At 51.2% G+C, this 21759-nt stretch overlaps 1 protein-coding gene across 1 annotated transcript in view; it reads right to left on the reverse strand.

The window, feature by feature from the left end:
- The window catches only part of Notch3 (notch receptor 3), a 49636-nt gene extending 31894 nt beyond the window's left edge, over positions 1-17742 (reverse strand). Inside the window, exons 1-14 of the mRNA XM_055612076.1 lie at positions 17578-17742; positions 15188-15266; positions 10544-10686; positions 10123-10461; positions 9916-10038; positions 9597-9830; positions 5284-5439; positions 5004-5189; positions 3931-4044; positions 3506-3619; positions 2920-3153; positions 2698-2808; positions 582-774; positions 350-501 (exon numbers count right to left, since the gene is read on the reverse strand). Of these exons, the coding sequence (XP_055468051.1) occupies positions 350-501; positions 582-774; positions 2698-2808; positions 2920-3153; positions 3506-3619; positions 3931-4044; positions 5004-5189; positions 5284-5439; positions 9597-9830; positions 9916-10038; positions 10123-10461; positions 10544-10686; positions 15188-15266; positions 17578-17695 (2296 nt within the window). The 5' untranslated portion in view covers positions 17696-17742. The remainder of the gene's footprint in view (positions 1-349; positions 502-581; positions 775-2697; positions 2809-2919; positions 3154-3505; positions 3620-3930; positions 4045-5003; positions 5190-5283; positions 5440-9596; positions 9831-9915; positions 10039-10122; positions 10462-10543; positions 10687-15187; positions 15267-17577) is intronic.
- Between the last annotated feature and the right edge of the window lie 4017 nt (positions 17743-21759).

Here is a 21759-nt window from a genome sequence, read left to right on the forward strand (position 1 = left end):
ATATATATATATATATATATATATATATATATATATATATATATATAATAAACTGTAACCCCAGCTGCACATTGGAAGGAAACAGGAGGATCGCAGGGGCTCACTGGCTTCCAGCCTATCCAAGAAAGCACAAACCCCAGGTTCAGGGAGAGACCCTGCCTCAAAGGAATAGACAGAGGGTGACAAAGGATGGCGCCAGCAGCCTCTTCTGATTCTGGCCTACACACATGGGCATATGCACGCAGAGACACACAGAACAAAGAGAATTAAGCAAAGCTTAGAAAAGTGGAAAGGAAACATGAGAAACAAGGGTATCAGAAGCCCAGGGGAGAAAGGTGGGGACACACACCCTGGAATCCAGGGGGACAGGTGCAGTGGAAGCCTTTTCCATCACTGGTGCAGGTGCCACCAGCCTGGCAGGGCTGGGACTCACAGGCATCTGGAGCCAGGCTCTGGCTGCAGTGGAGGCCGCTCCAATTGGGCTCACACACACAGCGGAACCTGGTGGGGGAGGCAGTCAGGTGTGGCAGGTGATGGGAGAGGCAGCAGAAGAGGAGTCAGGGGCTAGGGAAGGGCCTCACCCGCCAGGTGCATCATGGCAGACTCCATGGCTGCAGGGCTTGTGGGCACAGGGATGGTTCACAGGCAGGCAGAGCGGAGGCAGGGAGCCAGGTGGACAGAGGCAGCGGAAGCCATTTTCCCCATCCACACACGAGCCACCCTCTCCACACGGGCTGGAGGCACACTCATTGATCTCCACATTGCAGAGGGGCCCTGGGAAGTATACTGACAGCTTTATTACAGAGTGAAAACAGTGGTGCCCACTGAGGAGAAGACACCCGCTGTTCTACAGCACACAGCTGTGTCTGTGTGAGGACCTCATTCTGCTGACAATGGGACAACTCCAAACCAGTGAACAAGTGAACAAGCTCAGAAAACCACAAAAGAAAAAAGTTACCTTTCCAAGGACAGCCCTCCTCTTCAACTTGAGAAACAGTATCTCTCTCCCTCCCTTTTTCCTCCCTCCCTCTCTCCCTACCTGCCTTCCTCCCTCTCTCTCTCTCCTTCCCTTCCTCCTTCTCTTTGTTCCTTCCTCTCTCCTCTCTCTCTCCCCTTCCCTTCTTTCCTCTCTCCCTTCCATCCTCTCTCTTTCTCTCTCTCTGTCTCCTTTCCTCCCTCCATCTTTCCTTTCTCTCTTTGCTTTTTATAAGAGTTATTATTTATTTATTTTATGAGTGCTTGCATGCATGTCAGTACATCATGGCGTGTGTCTGGTGCCCATGAAAGCGAGCAGAGGATGTCAGATTCCTGGAACTAGAGGTGTGAGACACACTGAACATGGAGAAGTCAAACTCATGATCAGACAGAGTCTTTTACATGCTAGGGTCTTTGGAACAGGGAGGTACTCTGCATGCTACCAAATGAGAAACGTGAATACCAGCCCAGCCACAAACCCTCTGATCTACAGTGGTTTCCAGCCTCCAAGATACACTAGGGCAATGGTGACACAAATCTGTGGGAGTGCCCCCCAATATCTGATTTGACTTGAGGCCTTCAGTGACCGAGAACCTGAGGCTAGATAGCACAGGGAGCTAGGGTAAAATCAAATACTACTAGTTTTAAGAAGAAAAAAATATTTAGTGATAAATGGCTCCTAATAACATTCTGCTATACTCATAAATCAGTGCCTTGTTCAGCCAGCATTAGAGAAGCCTACTCCTGCAGCAGACAGGAACAAATACAGAGACCCACAGACAGACTATGCTGAGAGCGAGAGGCCTCCGAACGCTAAGCCCTAGGAAGGGGTGTCTCCTTCAAAGCCCTCTCCACAGGGCTCAGAGAACTCTGCAGAAGAGGAGTCAGGAGAGTGGGATCCAGAGGAGATGGAGGACACCAAGAAAATAAGGCCCCGTAAGTCATGAGCAAAGTTCGTATGAACTCACCAAGACTGGGGCAGTGTACAGAGGGCCTGCACCGGTCTGCACCAGGCCCTCGGCCGGTATGCTACGGTTTCCAGTTTGGTGTTTTGGTGGGATTCCTGAGTGTGTGGATAAGTGAGTCTCTGATTCTTGTGTCTTCTCTTGGGCTCTTTTTCCTGCTGGTTTTGTTTTGTCCAATTCTGGTGTTGTTTTTTGTTTTATTTTATTTTATTGCATTTTATTTTATTACTTAAAAAACAAAAACAAAGCCAAGCAGTTGTGAGCTGTCATGTGGGTGCTGGGAACTGAACCTGGGTCTTCTGCAAGAGCAGCAGGTGCTCGCAACTGGCGAGCCATCTCCCCAGCCCCTCTCTGTGTTGTCTCATTCGGAAAAATGATTTCGCTATGTAGCCCTTACTGACCTAGTACTCACTCTGATGTTCACTAGCCTCAGACATGCACTGATCCTCCTGCCTTTGCCTCCTGAGTATTGGGGTCACAGGCATAGATCTCCATGTCTGGTCTTGTGTGTGCAAATAAACAGAAGAAGGGGACATAAAATGGTTCACCGGAGGGGGGGGAATGCTTGCCACCAAGCCTGACAACCTGAGTTGGGTCCCTGGAAATGGCAGAGGGAGAAGCCTGACTCCACCAAGTTGTCCTCTGACCTATACACATACATAAAATAAACAAAATGGAATTTTTCCTTAAGGGGAGAAAACCCACCTTAATTCCTATCTGACAAGGCCCTCCCCCTCCACAGCAGCCACCTGCCCACCTGTAAATCCAGGTTGGCAGACACAATCATAGCGGTTGATGCCATCACGACAGACTCCAAACGTGCAAGGATTGCTGGCACAATCATCAATGTTGACCTCACAGTTCACACCTGCAGGGAAGGGTAAATGGTGGGAGGAGCCGGAGCCACTATTGTTAATCATCTCTCACACTCATCATGGACAAACACGCACGTGCTGTTCCTGTTATAGCCCAACCCCACCTGTAGTTCCGGGAGGACAGCGGCAGAGGTACTTGTCCACCAAGTCCAGACATTTGCCCCCATAGCGGCAGGGCTGGCTGCGGCACTCATCCACCTGGCTCTCACAGCGTGTGCCAGTGTAGCCTGGGGCACAAGCGCAGGAGAAGCTAGCAATGCCGTCCACACAGCGCCCGTGGTGGCAGGGGTCTGGAGAGCAGTCATCCACGTTTCGCTCACACAGAGTACCCTCAAAGCCTGCAAGAACAGGAGGTCAGAATGTGCCCACTGTCCGTGGCTCTAGTCTCGGCCCCATCCTAGCTCAGCTCCCAGGCGCCCTTCCTACTCCCTTCCCTTCCACCCAGCTCCAAGCTCCGACACTGGCCCAGAACTCCCCCTTTAAATCCCACTGCCAGCCACACCCTGTGTCTTCCCAGGACCTCTGCCTACCTCCATCATGAGCTTGACCCCGCAGCTGTCGCTGGCCCTACCCTGGCCTCACTAAAGCACCGCTCTAAGGCTATCCCCAAGCCTGTTATTGGTCCTCGACACCCATCAGCCCACCTCCCCACCTTCTGGTCCTGGCCACAGTCTCACGAGCCACCCTTACCCTCTGCACAGTGACACTCGTAGCCATCGGGCTGGTCCACACACTTGGCACCATTCCGGCAGGGAGTGCTCGCACATTCATCCACATCCAACTGACACGTGGACCCGCTGAATCCTGGAAGTGAACAGTGCAAAGATGTGACCCAGACAGCTAACGCAGGCACCCTGCCTTATTTGAGTGGCAAATCCTCTTGGCTTTGTTTTAAGTTAACGTCAGCGCAGACTAAGCCAGGGAGAAGGCTCAGAAGATAAAGGTGCTAATCAGCCAAGCCTGACCACCTAAGGTCAGTTCCCAGGATGTACAGAGTAGAAGGAGAGAACCCACATACACAAAAAAGTATATACTTAATTAACTAACTGCGTTCTTGTTCTGTTTCAACGCTGTCACCATCTGACATGGCAGGCTCCCCGTCCCAGGGTCCTCACCTGACGGGCAGGTGCAGCTGAAGCCGTTGACTCGATCCTTGCAGACACCACCATTGACACAAGGGCTGCTCTGACATTCATCGATGTCCACCTCACAGAAGGTCCCTGTGAAGCCTGGAAGGGGTGGGACAGGGCACCGGAAGTTCCCCTCAGGGGACCATTTTCACTTTAGCTTCAGGGCTTTGATTTTGCTGTTGTTTTGTTGGGATAGGTTCTTGCTGTGTTCTTTGGGCTGGTCTCAAACTCACAATCCTCCTGCTTCAGCTGCTCATGTGCTCAGAGCCACGCCCAGTCTTGGATTTAGTTTCAGACAAGCTGTGGGCTCACACGGACTGGGGGTTATGCAGCTTCCCTGCACTATTGCCTGACAGAAATCTGCTCTGGCCCTGCGCCTACCTTATCCAAGGTTGCAAGGTTTGCCCCCAGACACACAGAACTCTCCCTCTCCCTAGCCAGGAAGCTTGGCTTTAAATCCAGGCTTGGGCCACCAAGACAGCTCAACAGATAAGGATGCTTACTGCCAAGCTTGTCCTCTAGTCTCCAAACTCACACCATGCACATATCTACACACACACACACACACACACACACACACACACACACACACACACGGGTATCTTCGAAGGCCAGAAAGGGTGTTGGATCCCCTGGAGCTAGAGTTTCAGGGAGTTGTGAACCGTCCCATATGGGTGCTGAACCAAACTCTCGTCCTCTAGAAAGGCAGGAAGTACCTTGGCCGCTAAGCTATCTCCCTAGTCCTTTTGATTTGATTTGATTTGATTTGATTTGATTTGATTTCATTTCATTTCATTTCATTTCATTTCATTTCATTTGAGACAGGGTCTCACTTTCTAATCCCAGCCATCCTAGAACTCACGCTGTAGACCAGACTGGCCTCAGACTCACAGAGATGAGCCTGCCTCTGCCTCACAAGTGCTGAGATTACAGGCCTGTGCCTCCATACCCAGCATTTCTTTCTTTAAGTAAATAAAAAGAAAGCAGATTCCACCCGTTGGCTCCTCTCACCCAGGCCCCAGCCTTCTGGACACATCGGAGCCACACTCACCACCCACCTGCCATGCAAATGCACGTGAACTGGCCGATTCGGTCAAGACATGTGGCCTGGTTTCGGCAGGGCCCGGACAGACACTCGTTGACGTCGGTCTCACATCGAGGCCCAGTGTAGCCGCGGCCACATTGGCACAAGAAGGAGCCCTGCGTGTTCACACATCGACCCAGATGTTCGCAGGGGTTGGCACCTGCAGAATGGAGGCACAGCCAGTATGGGTGTGGCCAACTGCGCCCCAACTCCTCCCTGTTGTCAGGCTCATTTCCGGAAGGTGTGCCTCTCACCAATAGAGCATTCATCCACATCCTGGTCACACGCGCCTCCAGTGAAGCCGGGTGGACAGGTGCAGATGGCCCGGCCACTCACGGGGTTGGTGTCACAGATAGCATCCTCGTGGCAGGGGTTGCTGACACACGCATCATCCAGATGACACAAGAGTCCTGAGAACAGGTAAGCAGAGATCAAGAGTTGGTCCCCACATCTGCCCAAAGTTCCCACGTGCCTCACGTTTGAGGAAGAAGGCCGGTACTGGGAATGGACCCCCAGGACCCTGGGCACACAGAGCGTGAAGGGCGCCACTCAGCTGCACTACCTGCTCCTTACTTTCTGCTTTTGCTTTCAATTAATTTACTTCTCTGGGGAGTGTGCGATGTCAAAGCCATCAGTGTGGACCTGGAGCCATCAGAGAATAACTCGGAGAGTTGATTCTCTCCTCCTAGCATGCGGGCCCCAACAATGAAACTCAGATTGGCAGGCTTAGCCAGCGAGCACCCTTACACTGAGCACCTCACTGGCCATCCCTTGCTTCCTGTTTCTTGCTTATATTAACCAGTAGTGGATTCAGTATCTGTCATTATTTTTCACACCATTTATTATGAAAAAAAAAATCAAAACATACAGAATATGTTTTACACATGGAATACTTGGTTCACTATTATTTATCTGTCAGTCTGTTTCTTCTAAAACATTTGAAAATAACTTAGGAAATGCTGTTTTACATACAAGGCACTAAGGGCTGGAATGATAGCTCAGCAGCTAAGCATACTGGCTGCCCTTCCAGAAGACCTAAATTTGATTCCCAGCACCCACATGGCAGCCTGTAACGATCAGTAACTCTAGTCACAGGGAATCTGCTGAGTTTTTCTGTCCTCTGAGCATACCAGTCATACATGTAGTACACCCACATACATGCAGCCAAAATACACACTCACATAATTTTTTTTGGAATATGTTAAAAGAGGATAAATCAAGACTCTAGTCAGGCATGGTAACATGAGCTAAACCCCACAATCAGGATACAGAAGCAAGAGGATTTCTGTGAGCTTGAGATTTCTATGTACAGGATTTCTGCTGTACATAGAGAGACCCTGTCTGCATGTGCTCTCACACACACACCCAAAAAAACCCATGAGGTTAGGAGCAAACAGACTTCTGCAAGTTGTCTTCCGACTTCTACACAGTATGGGTGAGCACACCCATACTCACAATAAATAAATGTTTAAATATTCATCTGACTCTTCTGGCTTGTAAAAGTCTCCCCCACCCTTAAGCCTTCACTTCAGGTGTGCCCTCCACTGGACATACCCTCCTCCCTCAGTTTTCACACACACACACACACACACCTTTTTTTGGGGGGGGGGGTTAAAACAGGGTTTCTCTGTGTAGCCTTGGCTGTCTTGGAACTTGCTCTGTAGGCCACAGGATCCTACAGCTGATAAACACCTTCAGCATACAAAATTAACTGAATACAAAATTAACTCACATAAATCAGTAGCCCTCTTGTATACAAAAGACAAAAGGGCTGAGAAAGAAAGTAGGGAAACAACACCCTTCACAATAGCCACTAATAACATAAAGTACCTTGGTGTGACTCTAACCAAGCAAGTGAAAGACTGTATGAAAAAACTTCAAGTCTCTGAAGAAAGAAATTAAAGAAGATATCAGAAGATGGAAAGATCGCCCATGCCCATGGATCAGTAGGCTTAACATGCTGGAAATGGCCATCCTGCCAAAAGCAATCTACAGATTCAGTGCAGTTCCCATCAAAATACCAACACAATTTTTTACAGACCTTGAAAGAACAACTTCATATGGAAAAACAAAACAAACAAAACAAAACAAAACAAAAAAAAGCTAAAACCATCCTGTACAATAAAAGAACTTCTGGAGGTACCTCCATCCCTGATCTCAAGCTGTACTACAGAACAACAGTAATAAAAACTGTATGGTCCTGGCATAGAAATAGACTGGTGGATCAATGGAATAGAATAAAAGAAATAAATCCACACAACTATGAACACCTGATTTTTGACAAAAAAAAAAAAAATCCAAAACCATACAATGGAAAAATGGTGCTGGTCTAACTGGATGTCTACGTGTAGAAAAATACAAATAGAGCCATACTTACCACCCTGAACAAAAGTAAAATCCAAGTGAATCAAAAATCTCAACATTAAACCAGACACACTAAATTTATTAGAAGAAAAAGTGGAGAAGAGCCTTCAACATATTGGCACAGGAGACAACTTCCTGAGCAAAACACCAAGAGCACAGGCTCTAAGATCAACAGTCAATAAATGGGACCTCATGAAACTGACAACCTTCTGTAAAGCAGAAGACATGGTCAACAGAACAAAACAACACTCTACAGACTGGGAAAGGATCTTCACCAACCCTACATTTGACAGAGGGCTAATATCCAGAATATATAAAGAACTCAAGAAATTAAATACCAACAAACCAAATAATCCAATTAAAAAATGAGGTACAGATCTAAACAGAGAATTCTCAACAGAGGAATATTAAATGGCAGAGAAATGCCAATGTCCTTAGTCATCAAGGAAATGCAAATAAAAACAACTCTGAGATTCCATCTTATACCTATCAGAATAAGATCAAAAAATCAAGTGACAACACATGCTGGAGAGGATGTGAAGAAAGGGGACCCCTCCTCCATTGCTGGTGGGAATGTAAACTTGTACAACCACTTTGGAAATCAATCTGGCCCTTTCTCAGACAATTAGGAATAGTGCTTCCTCAAGATCCAGCTACACCACTCCTAGGCATATACCCAAAATTTGCTCAAGTACACAACAAGGACATTTGTTCAACCATGTTCATAGCAGCTTTATTCGTAATAGTCAGAATCTGCAAACAACCCAGATGTCTCTCAATGGAGGAATAGATACAGAAATTGTGGTAAATTTACACAATGGAATACTATTCAGGTATTAAAAACAAGGAAATCATGAAATCTGTAGGCAATGGATGGAACTAGAAAAGATCATCCTAAGTGAGGTAACCAGGAAGCAGAAAGACATTCATGGTATATACTCATTCATAAGTGTATATTAGCCTAATAATATAGGATAAACATAGTAAAATCCACAGACCTAAAGAAGCTAAACAACAAGGAGAACCCTAGTCCTTGTTGCTTAATTCTCATTCATAAAGGAAACAAGATAGACACCAGAAACAGTAGAAGAGAGGGAATAGGATGGGAGCCTACCATAAATGTCCTCTAAAAGACTCCACCCAGCAGGAGATTGAAGCAGATGCAGAGACTCACAACCAAGCTTTGGACAGAGCACAGATAGTCTTATAGAAGAAGGGGGATATAGAAGGACCCGGAAGGGACAGGAGCCCCACAAAGAGACCAACAAAACTCAAAAAGCTGGGCCCAAGGGGGACTGCAAAGACTGATGCATCAACCAAAGACCTTGCACAGAGAGGGCCTAGACCCCCTGCTCAGATGTAGCCATAGACAGCTCAGTCTCCATGTGGGCTCCCTAGTAAGGGGAGAAGAGATATTCCCTGACATGAACTCTGTTGCCTATTCCTTGATCACTTTTCCCTGCTGGAGTGACCTAGCCAGCCTACAGAGGAAGAGGATCCAGGCAGTCCCGATGGGACCTGATAGGCTAGGGTCAGACAGTAGAGGAAGAGGACCTCCCCTATCAGTGGACTAGGGAAGAGGGATAGGGGAGGAAGAGAGAGGGAGGGTGGAACTGGGAGGAGATGAGGGAAGAGACTACAACCAGGATACAAAATGAATAAATTGTAAATAATAATAATAAGATAGGGTTTCTCTGTGTAGCCCTGGCTGTCTTGGAACTCTCTCTATAGTTCTGGCTTCAAACTCAGTGATCCACCTGTCTCTGCCTCTCAAGTACTGGGATTAAAAGCATGTGTCATGATGCCCAACTGCAACCTGAATGTGTTTAAGTCCCCCTCTTGGACACGTTATCTGACCTTTGTGACTTCCCTAGGCCCTGCCTCTTTCCTGGCCAGACCTCTCAGTAATTCTCCCCAGCAGCCTCTGCCTTGGACTAGGAACCAGCCTCCTCATAAGTCTCCAGCACACCCTCCCTCCTCCCTCCTTCCTCCCTTCCTCCCACATCTTCCCTTTCTTCCTTCATGCTGTGGATTTAACCCAGGGCCTGTATACACTAACCACACACTCTACCAATAAGAAACATCCTCCGCCCCAACAGTATTGCTAATACTCAAATCAGAGTCTGTCTTCACCTTTCATTCCGAAACCACCAAATGGCATTCGGCTGCCTACAAGAAACGAAAGAATAAAAAGGCAACTCACCTGTCTTGCCCATAGGGCAGGCGCAGTAGAAAGATGCCACCCGGTCATGGCAGGTGGCCCCATGAAAGCACACAGCCGTAGCGCAGTCGTCAATGTTCTGACTGCAGCTCTCACCCGTCCAGCCGTTGACACACACGCAGCTGTGGCCACCCAGTAGGTTGAAACAGGTGCCCCCATTGTGGCAGGCATTGGGCTGCAGCTGGCACTCATCCACATCCTCTGTGCAGAACTGGCCTAGGGCACGAGGATGGACCAGTCTAGGTTCTCCGTGTGCACACGTGAGGTCGGCCCCCCAGCCCCCTGCATCCCTGACGCCCACCTGTCCACTCAGGAGGGCATTGGCAGTTGTAAGTGTTGACACCATCCACACACGTCCCCCCGTTGAGACACCGGTGTCCAGGACAATCATCCACATTGACTTCACAGTTCTGGCCCTCAAAGCCTAACAGGGGAGGAGAAGGTAGCGGTGGCCACTGGGGGCTATCTGACCATCCCCAGCTGCCTCCCCTGGGCACCGCTCACTCACCAGGAAGGCAAGCACAGTCATAGGTGGCATCACCGCTCTGCCTACAGGTGCCACCATTACGGCATGGGGAAGGCGCACAGGGCACTGTGGGGCTCTCACACAGCGGCCCTATGTAGCCGAGCGGACACTGGCAGCGGAAAGACCCAGGTGTGTTGAGACAGGTGCCACCATGGCGACAAGAGCCACCGCCTCGGCACTCATCTACGTCACTTCGGCAGCTGTGACCCTGGTAGCCAGGTGGACAGGAGCACACAAATCCGCCATCCGACCCCACTGAGCAGCGGCCACCATGAGCACAAGGGCTGCTGAGGCAGGGGTCCGGCAGGGAGCAGTCTGGGCCTGGAAGGACCGGAAGAGGGTGAGCTTGGGACTGAGCACATTGTTGCCTACGTCGGATTCCCATCCAGGCCCACCCTTTCACCTCGGAAGCCACGGGGACAACGACAGGAAAACCGGGCAGTGCCCGCCACCACTGAACTCTGGCAGACTCTTCGACCAGCACAGGGGCCTGAGTGGCAAGGGTCTTCCAGCTGGCACCGCTCACCCACCCAGCCTGGCAGGCACCTGCGGGAGAGATACGCGGAGGAACAGTGTGAGACACGGCGATGCCTCACAGACAGCACAGGACACACTTATCAAATAGCACTCTTGCCAAATGGACTGTCAGACACACCCGCTTCCTCCTTCTGTCTTTTTTAGATAGGGTTTCACTGCACACCCCCGGCTCACTTGGAACTCACAGAAATTTACCTGCCTCTGCCTCTGCTTCTAGATCCTGCCAGCGTTTAAAGGTGAGTGCCACCACTCCCAGCCACACCCATTTATTCTGACTACAAATACTATTGACATCTGCCACATACTAAAACAGCAGAAAACAAAATAAAAGTGATTCTTACCCTCTTGGTCCTCATAGCCGGGTCAGGCAAAGAAAACATAGACAAGTAGCAAATTAATACAAAACACGCCAGCAACAGCTTGTAGAAACCACAGGCTTGTGAAGGATGCAGTACCCTGAAGAACATGCCCATGTCCCAGAAGCTATGACGTCACCTTACTTTTTTAAAAGGAGATGGGCCAGGCAAGGTGACTCACACAAACCTGGCACTTGGGAAGAGTAAGCAGGAGGATGAGGAGCACGTGTGTGTTTTAAACAAATAACGAGAAGACTTGGAATAAAGCTCAGTGGTATTGCACTTGCCTAGGATACACAAAGCCCTAGGTTCAATTCCAGTACAAGAAAAAAGAAGGACTGGAGAGACGGCTCAGAGGTCAAGAGCACAGTCTGCTCTTCCAGAGGTCCTGAGTTCAATTCCTGGCAACCACATGGTGGCTCACAACCATCTATAATGTGATCTGGTCCCCTCTTCTGGCAGATGTACATGCAGATAGAGCACTCATAAATATAAAATAAGTAAATAAATCTTTTTTTTTTAGAGGGGGGAAAGGAAAAAGAATTTTTTCCAATGTAATTGTAAAGAATGTTAAGACAAATTCACTTTGTATTATCCAAGCCATCTCAAATGGTAGCTGGGTTGGTTTGTTTGTTTGTTTGTTTGTTTGTTTTTAAGGTTCATTTTCTTTTTCTATGGAAGAGTGTGCGCATGTGCACGATGTGCAGGCCTGGTGCCTGTGGACAGTAAGGACAGTTGTGGGCCACCGTGTGGGTTCCAGGAGCCAAACCCAGATCCTCTGAAAGAGCAAAAAGTGATCTCAACGGTGGAGCCATTGTCCAGCATCCGCTTATTTCATTACGTGTGGTTGTGTGTGGGTATGCGTGCACAGGAGTACAGTGTGGCAGGGGCCAGAAGGGGCATCAGAATCCCTGGAGCTGGGTTACCCATAGGTAACCATACCAAACCTGCGGTCACAGCAACTTTCCAAGAGAAAGGCTAGGGATGTGCTCTTGCAGCTGTATGCAGGTCCCTCGGTTACATTACTAGTACCCAAGAGAGGGGAGTCAGGGCAGCAAAAAAGAGGGAGAGAGACTGAGATAGACGCTGACTGCTTTGGAAAGAGAGAAGAAAGTTCGCATGCAGGCAAAGGCAGAGAGAAGGTTGAGGCAGCCATGCGCCAAAGCCTGAGCCAACCAGAAGCTGGAAGAAATGGTAAGACATTCTCCCCCTGGACTGTCCGTAAAGAAAGCCGTTTCTGGCAACGCCTTAATTTCAGACTTCTGGCCTCCAGGATTTTCCGGAGCATATATCTGTTGTTTTAAGCCACCCAGTTTGTGGTAATTTGTTACGGCAACCACAGGAAACTCTCTAACCTCCACGCGTGATGGAATGAGTGGGTGTTAACATTTTCACACACTAAAGAAGGTTTAAAAAAAAAAAAAAAGTGAGCCAAAGAGTGATGTGGGGAAGAGCATTCCAGGTAGTGGGAAGAGCAAACGAAAAGCCTCAGACTCCAGGAGGCAGACACACCCAGAAACCAGACACATCCACCTGGCATACCGGCCTGGCAGACACAGACACCAAGCCACAGCCTCCCACGCGAATATGGGAAAGTGTCACTCACACGGACAGGCGGGAAGATAGCCACAAACTCTAAACTCCTTTCTCCCAAGCGCATGAAACCCTCCTGGCATGGATTAGGTGGGGCTTGGCCTGGGCACCTCCGCCCTGGTACTAGAGGGCGGGCCGACAGCCTGCAGCCCCTTCCCCAAACTGACCACGGTAGTCCTGACTGTAAGAAAATAAGTTGGAAGACAACCTGAAGCTTGCAATCTTCCCAGGGACAGAGGCGAGGAGGGCTAAGGAGGGGGTTAGAGAAGTCAAAAGTCCTGGCTCTGCAAAGACACAGTCGACATCACCCCAACCTCAACCCTCCTCCCCTCTCCTCTACCCAACCCTTCCGGCTCCCAGCTCGGATCCCCTAGCTCGGTCTTGTCCCAAACGCCAAGGGCAGAACTCAAAGCAAGTGACTCAGTTCTTAGCGTCACCATACAATACCCCCAGAATTCCGAGCCCAGCTAAACGAGTCGAGGCTCAGCCCGGGAGGGCTGTGGGTGCCGTTCGAAGCCGGGAGGTGATGCTCCTAAGGCCCCCTACCCAAAGACCTGCAGGGCGGTGATGGTGACGCGCCAGGAGGGGGCGCTGCGTGCAGGGCGCTGGGAACTCCGGGTATCAACGCCAGGCTGGGCGCGGCCCCCTCCCTGCGCCTCGGGCGGGTTCCCACGCTCTGCGCCCCGCGCCCCCGCCGACCGGTCGGGCCGGTTCCAGCCGGGGCCCCGCGCCCCGCCCCGCGGCCTCAGCTTGGGGGGGCGGGGTACGTAGCGGGGTTGTGGAGGAGCGGCTTCCAAGGAGGGAATGACCAGTGAGACAGACAGGGACCGAGTTTCGGGCCTTCTTTGGGAAGGAGACTAAGGGGATGTGGGGGTGCGGGGGAGCATGGGGGAAGAAAGTGACATCTGGGGAGTCACTCCTAAAAAGACAGGAGGATTTGAGAAGCTGAAGGAGAGGATTGGGAAATGAGGGAGACATAGGGTGAGGTTCCCCAAAAGATCTACTCTGGAGCCAGCCAGGGCTCCGCTCCGCGGGATCCGGGCTCCCGGACGCCGCGGGAGCCGGTGATTCACCTGTCGAGGGGCGGGGCAGCCTCGGGCATATTCACCTGTCGGCAGTGGTCCAGGGGTTTGGTTCCACTGCGCAGGCTCCCGGCCCGGGAGGCTTTCTTCAAGCGACTGCTTCCAAGTAAGGATACACTCTGCCCTCCCAGCTCCACTACCGTACACCCCCAGCCTCAGGATGCCCCTAGGCCAGTAATCCCTAAATGAAGCTAAATGGGGTTCCGGCCACTTGAGTTTATCTGCCAGTGCCATTTCAAAGGGGGCTTTTCTATACTGAAAGTCATCCCAGCCCCTCCTAGCTTGAGACTGTCCCACTGGCTAGCCCGTACGGTATGAGTAAATGAACACACTGATGAACTGATTAATAGCTGCTGGATGGACTGCTATTATTATTAAAAAGAAAACACGCCCAGTAAGCCCACAAGCCCAGATCCGCCCCCTCCAGCCTTGTAAGTTCTGGGCAAACACTCGCCACTGAATCTCCAGTCTTCAAAGAGTTCCAAGTGTCTCTCTTATCTTTTAATCTACTTTTAATTTTTATTGCGTTTATGGGTTTCTGTATGTATTCCTGTGGAGCTCAGAGAACGACGCGTCGAGGTCAGTTCTCGCCTTCCACCTTTCGGGTCCCCAGGACTTAACTCAGGTTGCCAAGCTTGGCAGCAAGCGCCTTTACCTACTGGGCTATCTGGCTGGGCCCCCTGCCTTTAGAAACAAAAGCATTCTTGAGACGGTCTCATTCTGTGGCACAGGCTGGCCCAGAACTCAATACGTAGTGTAAGCTAGCCTCCAACTAAAGGCAATCCTCCTGCTTCTGCTGGGAGATACAAGTGTAAAGCACCCAGCTAAAGGTTCTTTTCAAACCTTCGCAGCCAGCCTCATGAAAGACAAGCCGTTACAAATGCAAAAGGGGCTCAGAAGGTCTGCGGCACTCGCTCCAGATGCCCCAGAATCCAGAGCTCTGCCTGCTGCTGTCTAGGTCTTTCCCAGACCCTGCTCATCTCCCCTAATGCTGCACTTCCTTGTATTACTGAACAAGCAATGAGTGGGTTTCTCGGCAGTCATATGCCAGATGCTATTTCACAGACGCAGTGAGTAACCTAAGGTCACACAAACCGGAACACAACAAAACAGGACTCTAATATAGGTCACTTGTGTGCCTCCTACATTCTGAGATGTGGGAGATACGGATGTCCTCATTACTGTCAAGCAACTGTCATCGGCCCTGGAAATCAATTTTCCATTCCAGAATACTGTGACTTAACGGCTTAAATCTCAGCCACTTAGCAACATGAAGTGAGATTTGAACCCAGGCCAGAGAGACTCAAGAGCCTCCACTCTTAACTGTCTGATTCCCAATAGGGAAACACAAGAGGTTACTAAAGCCACACACACGGAGGAAGTGATACCAGCATGCCCCACGAGACTCAGAGGCGGGGGGAAGAGGACAGATTCCCTCCCCGTGCAGGGCCCACTCATGGCGCTGAGCCAGACACTCACAGGCAGGCAGCCTCCCGGGGGGGCTGCTGAGTGCACCGACCTCCATTTGCACATGGGCTTCCATCCAGACAGGGAGGGGCTGCATGGGGGCAAAAGAAGGTGGGGAGATCAGACAAGCACCCAGAACCCCAACCCAGGACAGACCCTCCTCTCCTGTCTGCCGGGCAACAGCTGCACCGGGCTAGGAGGGTATCTGTGGGTACTGAGAGGCCCCCTAGCTACAGTTCCCACGGTCCCCCCAGCCCAGCCCCAGCTGTTGGGGCTGCAGCTGTCCCTGCCAGCTCAAGCCCTGGGAACCTCAAGGCAGGGGTGGGGAGGAGGAGGAGTTGACTTGTGCCAGATGTGGGGGCTCAGGAAGTTGCCCGACTAGGATGTGCATAATAGAAAGGGGTACCGAGTGGGAAGTGAGGGGTGCTGCCTGTCAAAGAGGGTCTGCGGCTTCCCGCCCCTGTGCTGGAACACGGGGGAGGCTCTGCAGTCCTGCTGGCTCTTTAAAGAGCAGGCAGAGCATGCAGCCAGGAGTAACTGAGGAGAGCAACAGAGAGATGGCTTTGGGCATTGGATGGACAGGGTGTGTAGGGCAAGCAAGAGGCAACCGGTGCAGGCGTGTCCAGGGTCCCCATCCCTAGGGGCCGTATCCCTCCTGGGTGGAGCAGTCTCGTCATAGGGGTGAGGGGTGTGGTCAGGTCTGAGCTGGTGGAGAAGTATGTGCTCAGGCAGGTGTAGGCCCCTGGAGAAGCTGTGCTCCTCAGAGAGAGAAGGAAAGGGGGGGCTGAATCAGGAAACGGGGACAGAAGAAAGCTGAGGGAGAGAGACAGTGAGAGAATGAGCTAAGAAGAAAGCACCTATTCATGTTGTGACATCACACTGGAAGCTGTGTGATGGAAGACATGACTGTGAGCCGTGTGTGTGTGTGTGTGTGTGTGTGTGTGTGTGTGTGGTGTGGTGTGTTCGTGATGTGTACTTGTGAGTTTGTGTGTTGGTCTGTGTGAAGACGTGAGAGCATTAGGCCGCTGTGCTGCTAATAGTGAAAGCGATGTGTTACCGTGCTGTTATCTGCAAACAGCACGGCCATGTGCTCCACATGCACACAAGCAGACAAGCTACCCGCCCTGGGCTTCCACCTAGATGAACAGCATTGTTCACGCACACGGCTGTGCGGCCACAGGTGTGTCTGTGCGGGTCACAGATTGGCACTTAAGAGTGTGACCTTGAATACGAATGCATGCCAAGCCTTGAGTGACCTATGCATGTGTTATCGTATTTGACTGTATTTGCACGTGTGAGCAGCGAACATGTGTGTCTTGTGTGTGCCAAGCGTGCATCTGTGGATGTGCTCGCACATGCACATTTGCCTGTCTCTGTGACAGGCCATGCATGGGTCTGCACTGCCTGAGGCCCCCACCCCCACCCCGTCCTGCCTAGCTGAGCTTAAAGGCTAGGCTGGCCCGGAACGGAATCCCACCATGGGTGCCCTAGAGCCCCTGGCCCCGGCCAACGGCCCGTGCCCCTCCCCCGCTGATCAGGCCTCCCGGGGCAGGGGTGGGGGCGCCCCCTCAGTCCCCCGCTCTGGCCCTCCGTGGGTCCCGCTTTGTCTGGCAAAGAAAGCGCGAGGCCGGCTGGGGGGAGGGGGTGTCTAGACGGCGCAGCCATTGTCCCAAGCGGGGGAGGGGAGCAAAAAGTGGAGGAGGAGGGGCAGGGGCCCCCAGGCCGGCTGGGGAGGGGCTCCGGCCACAGAGAGGGGGTCCAGAAGCCGGAGAGAAGCACGTGGGCCTCGCCCCTTCTCCTCCCCGCACGGAGGTGGGGTCCCGAGGTTCCGGGATCCTAGCGGCCAGACGAGGGAGCGGGCGGCACGCGGGGGAGGGGGCGCGGGCGCCGCAGGGGCGCCGGCTCCGCTCCCCGCGCTCCAGTGCCGGGTCTTGCAGTTCCCCTGCCTGAGAAGTTTTCTCGGAGTTCAGAACTCCGAGAGCTTCGCGCCCCCTCCTCGCCAACCGCCCCCCCCCTCCCGGCCTGCCCGGGATATGGGAGGCGCTTTTGTGCAAGGGGTCCACGGCCCCCATCTTAGCCTTCCAGGCAAAATAGGATGGGGTGAGTCTGGAACTGTTGGTACACCTCGCCTCTGAATTTCAGCCCCAGATTCCCACCTCTCGAGTTTCTAATCTCGGATTCCCGGTTCATTCAAGGGTCTCTACTGCTCGGGCCTCTAGGACCCTGCCTTCCTATCACGAATCTCTGCGCGCCCCACGACTGGCACACAGCCCCCAGCTCCTGCACCTCTGCCCCGGCTCTAGCTCTGGGCTTACAGGTCCTCCAAGTCCCAATCTTAGGGGGTTCTGTGCTTCCCCGCCCCTGCAGCCCCGGTCCCACCCTCCGAGTCCCTGATCCCTCACCTGCAGCCCCCGGCCCCGCTAGCAGCAGCAGCAAGGGCAGCGCCCGCATGGGCGGTGGTGGCGGTGGCAGGGCCATCAGGCGAAGACGGCGGAGGCGGCCCCGGGCCCCCAGCCCCATGGCGGCCGGCCGCGACCCTCCCTCCTCCCTCCTCCCTCTTTCCCAGGGCTCCGGGCGCGTCCCGGGCCAGCCTCCGCGCCGCCAACTTCGCCAGAGTGAAGCTGCCGGGCCGCCCCGCCCCCAGCCCTGGGCGGCTCGCCCCGCCCCGGGGCCGGCCCTGTGCGCCCCCGCCCCCTGCCCGGCCTCCAGGGCTGCTACCCTCTACCCTTCAAGCCTGGGACCTGCGGACCTTGGTACTCTATTCGACAGCAACGAGAGATGCCCGCCTAATCTGCGTGACATGACAGGCATCCAACTCATGAGCATGCTCATCCGCATCCTCCAGCACACAACCAAAGCCAGGGCACGCATACACAGTACACAAACGCAAACCCTCCTGACTCCAAACCCTCCAACCTAGGTCTTAGAGAGGCTAAATGAACGCTTAGCTGCCTCCGCACACATGCAAAACCGTGAAGAAGTTTCCTGGGAACACTAAACCTCAATCCGTTCAAAACGCCGGCCCTACCGGACCGTAAACCCCGAGGCATCATTTACAATCTAGCCAGGAGTCGCGCACAAGTGAGTTCCATGTGTGCGGTCCTCCCAGGAAGCAGTCTCCTTTCTCCTACAGCGTACTGATCACAGAGGTCTACCAAAGCTGGAAAGGTACTTGCTGCAAACCATAAAGATCCGAGTTCAACTCCTCCGACACCCGTGGTAGAATGAAAGAATCAACACACACGAATTGTCTTCAGACTGACACATGCACCCTTGTGGTACATGCACCCCTCACACAGACGCTGTGCACACACGCAAGAAATAAATGAGACATAACACATCGTAAAGGTCCACACCGGCCCCTGGCACACCACACACCCTGCCTGGTGTTAACACGAGGCCTGTCTTTTCATTGCCATTAACTAATTGAGTTTTGCCACCAGCCGACTTGCAAAGGCTTTTCATCGCGCCCTCTGTCTGGGGTGAGAATGGAAAGTCCAGAGGTCCAAAGCTCCATCCAGGGGCCCTCTCAAGAGTCAGGGGAAAGCTGGCCTTGGACGTCCCAGCGCTGACAGGCCACAGGGCTGGGACAGAGCACCCACAGAATCCTAGAAGGGCACACCCAGACGCCCATGTGGCGGAAGGAGAGAGCCTGCTCCCACAAGTTGTCCTTTGACCTGTACAAGTGGGACACATGCCTCCTCCCAAACTGGATGCACGATAAATACAGGGGGTTTTTATTTATTGCGGGGCAGGGTGTCATAGTGCACACCTTCTCCTGAAGCAGAGGCAGATAGATCTCTGTCAATTCAAAGCCAGCCTGGTCTATTTTATTTTATTTTATTTTATTTTATTTTATTTTATTTAGTGTGGTGTGGTGTGTGTGTGTGTGTGTGTGTGTGTGTGTGTGTGTGTGTGTATACACTCATGCAGAGGCCAGGAAAGAGCACCTGGTTCCAGGCGTTTGTGGAATAGCCAGCTTGTTACATGAGACAACCGGGATCTGAACTCTGATCCTGTGATCATGCAGCCACCATCTTTCAGCTCAGTGTGTGGTTGTCCTGCTTCTGCTCTTCTCCTTTTCATGCAGGGTCTCATGCAGCCAAGACTAGCCCTTGAACTTACTGTGCAGCAAAGATGGCCTGGAAGTCGTTCTGCCTCTGCCTCCTCAGTGCTGCTCTCTGCTTCTATGCCTGGGTCACATGATACTGGAGATGGAGACCAGCGCTTCCGGTGTGCTAGATGGACAGGCACCCTACCGCCCAACCACACCCCCAGCCCTCACCCAGAGTTTACACCCAAAGTTTTCTGTTGGTTCCCAGAAACATCCCTTATAGCTTCTTTGTTGACTCAGGACTGGATCTCAGATCTTCACCTAAAGTATTTGCTCTGACTTAGTGTTTCGTGGCTGATGTTTTCACAACACTGAGGTCGGTTGTTTGAAAGGATGTGTCTCAGACGAATGGCCTGCTATTTCAACTGCCTTTGTGCATCTGTGTCAGAACCTCTATACCCTTCTCAGGGCATACAGGGTACCTGACATCTTTCCCCAGTATTGGTGGCATTAAAATCTGATGTCTTGGGCAGAGTTGGCCAAGTTTTCTTCAATATTTTGTTTCCTTATTCCTTCATTTGACAGTGCTGAGACGCTGCCTTAGGCCTTGAGTATGTTGGCCAAATGTTATACCACTGAGCTACATTCCCCAGCCCTTGGGGTTTTGAGACAGGGTCTTTGTAGGTAGCTCACACTACATACATAGATACATCTTGAACTCAGAGTGGAACCTAGGATGACCTTGAACTCTTGAATCTGACTGCAACTACCTAGTACTGAGATTGTAGGCATGTGCCACCAAGCATGATGTGGTGGTTTGAATAGGAATGGCCTCCTTGTGTTTGAATGCTGAGTACACAGCACTATTAGGAGATATTATTGGAGTAGGTGTGGCCTTGTTGGAGGAAGTGTGTCACTGTAGAGGTGGGCTTTGAGGTCTCCTATGCTTAAGCTATGCCCCGTATGGCACACAGTCTCCTTCTGCTGCCTTTGGATCAAGATGTAGAACTCTCAGCTTCTTCTCCAGCACCGTGTCTACCTGCATGCTGCCATGCTTCCCACCATGATGCTAATGGAATAAACCTCTAAAACTGTAGGCCAACCCCAATTAAATGTTTTCCTTTATAAGGACTCCCATGGCAGGGGCTGCAGAGATGGCTCAGAGGTTAAGAGCACTGACTGCTCTTCCAGAAGTCCTGAGTTCAATTCCCAGCAACCACATGGTGGCTCACAACCAACTATAATGTGATCTGATGCCCTCTTCTGGCATGCAGGTGTACATGCAGAGGAGCACTCATCTACATAAATAAATAACTCTTTAAAAAAGTATTGCCATGGTAATGGTGTCTCTCCACAGCAATAAAACACTAAGACACATGGCATCTTATACAACAACAAATAATTATTTTATAAGGAGATATTCTGGGACTATAAATATTCTGGTGCCTATTAAACTTTTGCCCATTGGATTTTTGCATTTATTTGGTGAATTGTTCGTTTGCTTGCTTGCTTGCTTGCTTGCTTGTTTTGGGGAGTTGTTTGCTTTAGTTATGTTGGTGTTTTATTTTAGGTAGTTTTGCTTTGTGGTTTTTAAATATATATATATTTATTTATATATTTACATATATTTATTTATATATATTTATTTATATACTATTGCACTTTTTAAAGATTTATTTATTTATTATGTATACAATGTTGTCTGCATGTATGCCCTCATGACAGAAGAGGGCATCAGATCTCATTATAGATGGTTGTGAGCCACCATGTGATTGCTGGGAATTATACTCAGGACCTCTGGAAGAGCAGAGGTTAAGCTTCTCACAACTATAAATCTTCCTGAATCTATGGCTTTGCTTGCTTTGGATACTCATTTTCTATATTTTATTGTGCTTATTACTGGGGGTGGGGTGTTTGAAGCATCTGTGATGAGGTCAGAGGACAGCGTGTAGGAGTTGATTCTCCTCTTCTACCATGTGAAAGTGGAGTCAAACTCAGATCATCAGGCTTGGCTCTGAGCCATCTCTCTTGGCTCTCAGTAGTCCATATAAATAGAATCCTGAACTCGGTGGCCACCTTCTCTTTTTCTGAGGATGTGCCTTGAGACAAGGTCTCAACATGTACCCTTGAGTGGCCTGGAACTCACTCTGTAGGCCAGGCTCACCTGGAGCTCAAAGAGAACTGTCTGCCTTTGCTTCTTCTCTGCTGGAATTAAAGGCTTGTGCCAGCACACCGTGCCATGACTTTTCTCCTTTAAAAAAGATCTTAGATTTGCCAGGCAAGTGTCCTGAGCTACATCCTCACCTACGGTTTTTATTTGATTTGTCTATTTGTTTTGAGATGGACAGAAGGACTTAACTACATTGCCCAGGTTGGTCTTGAACTGCTGAGCTGAAATGATCTTCCAGGGCCAGCGATGGAGCTTAATCAGTGCAGTGCTTGCTTGTTGTGCGCAAGCCCTAGGCTGGATCCCCACCACCAGAGTTTAAAAACAAAAGCAGACACAGGGCCACAAGTAGTCACAGCACAC

This window comes from Psammomys obesus, unplaced genomic scaffold (assembly GCF_907164565.1).
Source record: "Psammomys obesus unplaced genomic scaffold, mPsaObe1.curated_primary_1811, whole genome shotgun sequence".
In the NCBI taxonomy this organism is placed as follows: Eukaryota; Metazoa; Chordata; class Mammalia; order Rodentia; family Muridae; genus Psammomys; species Psammomys obesus.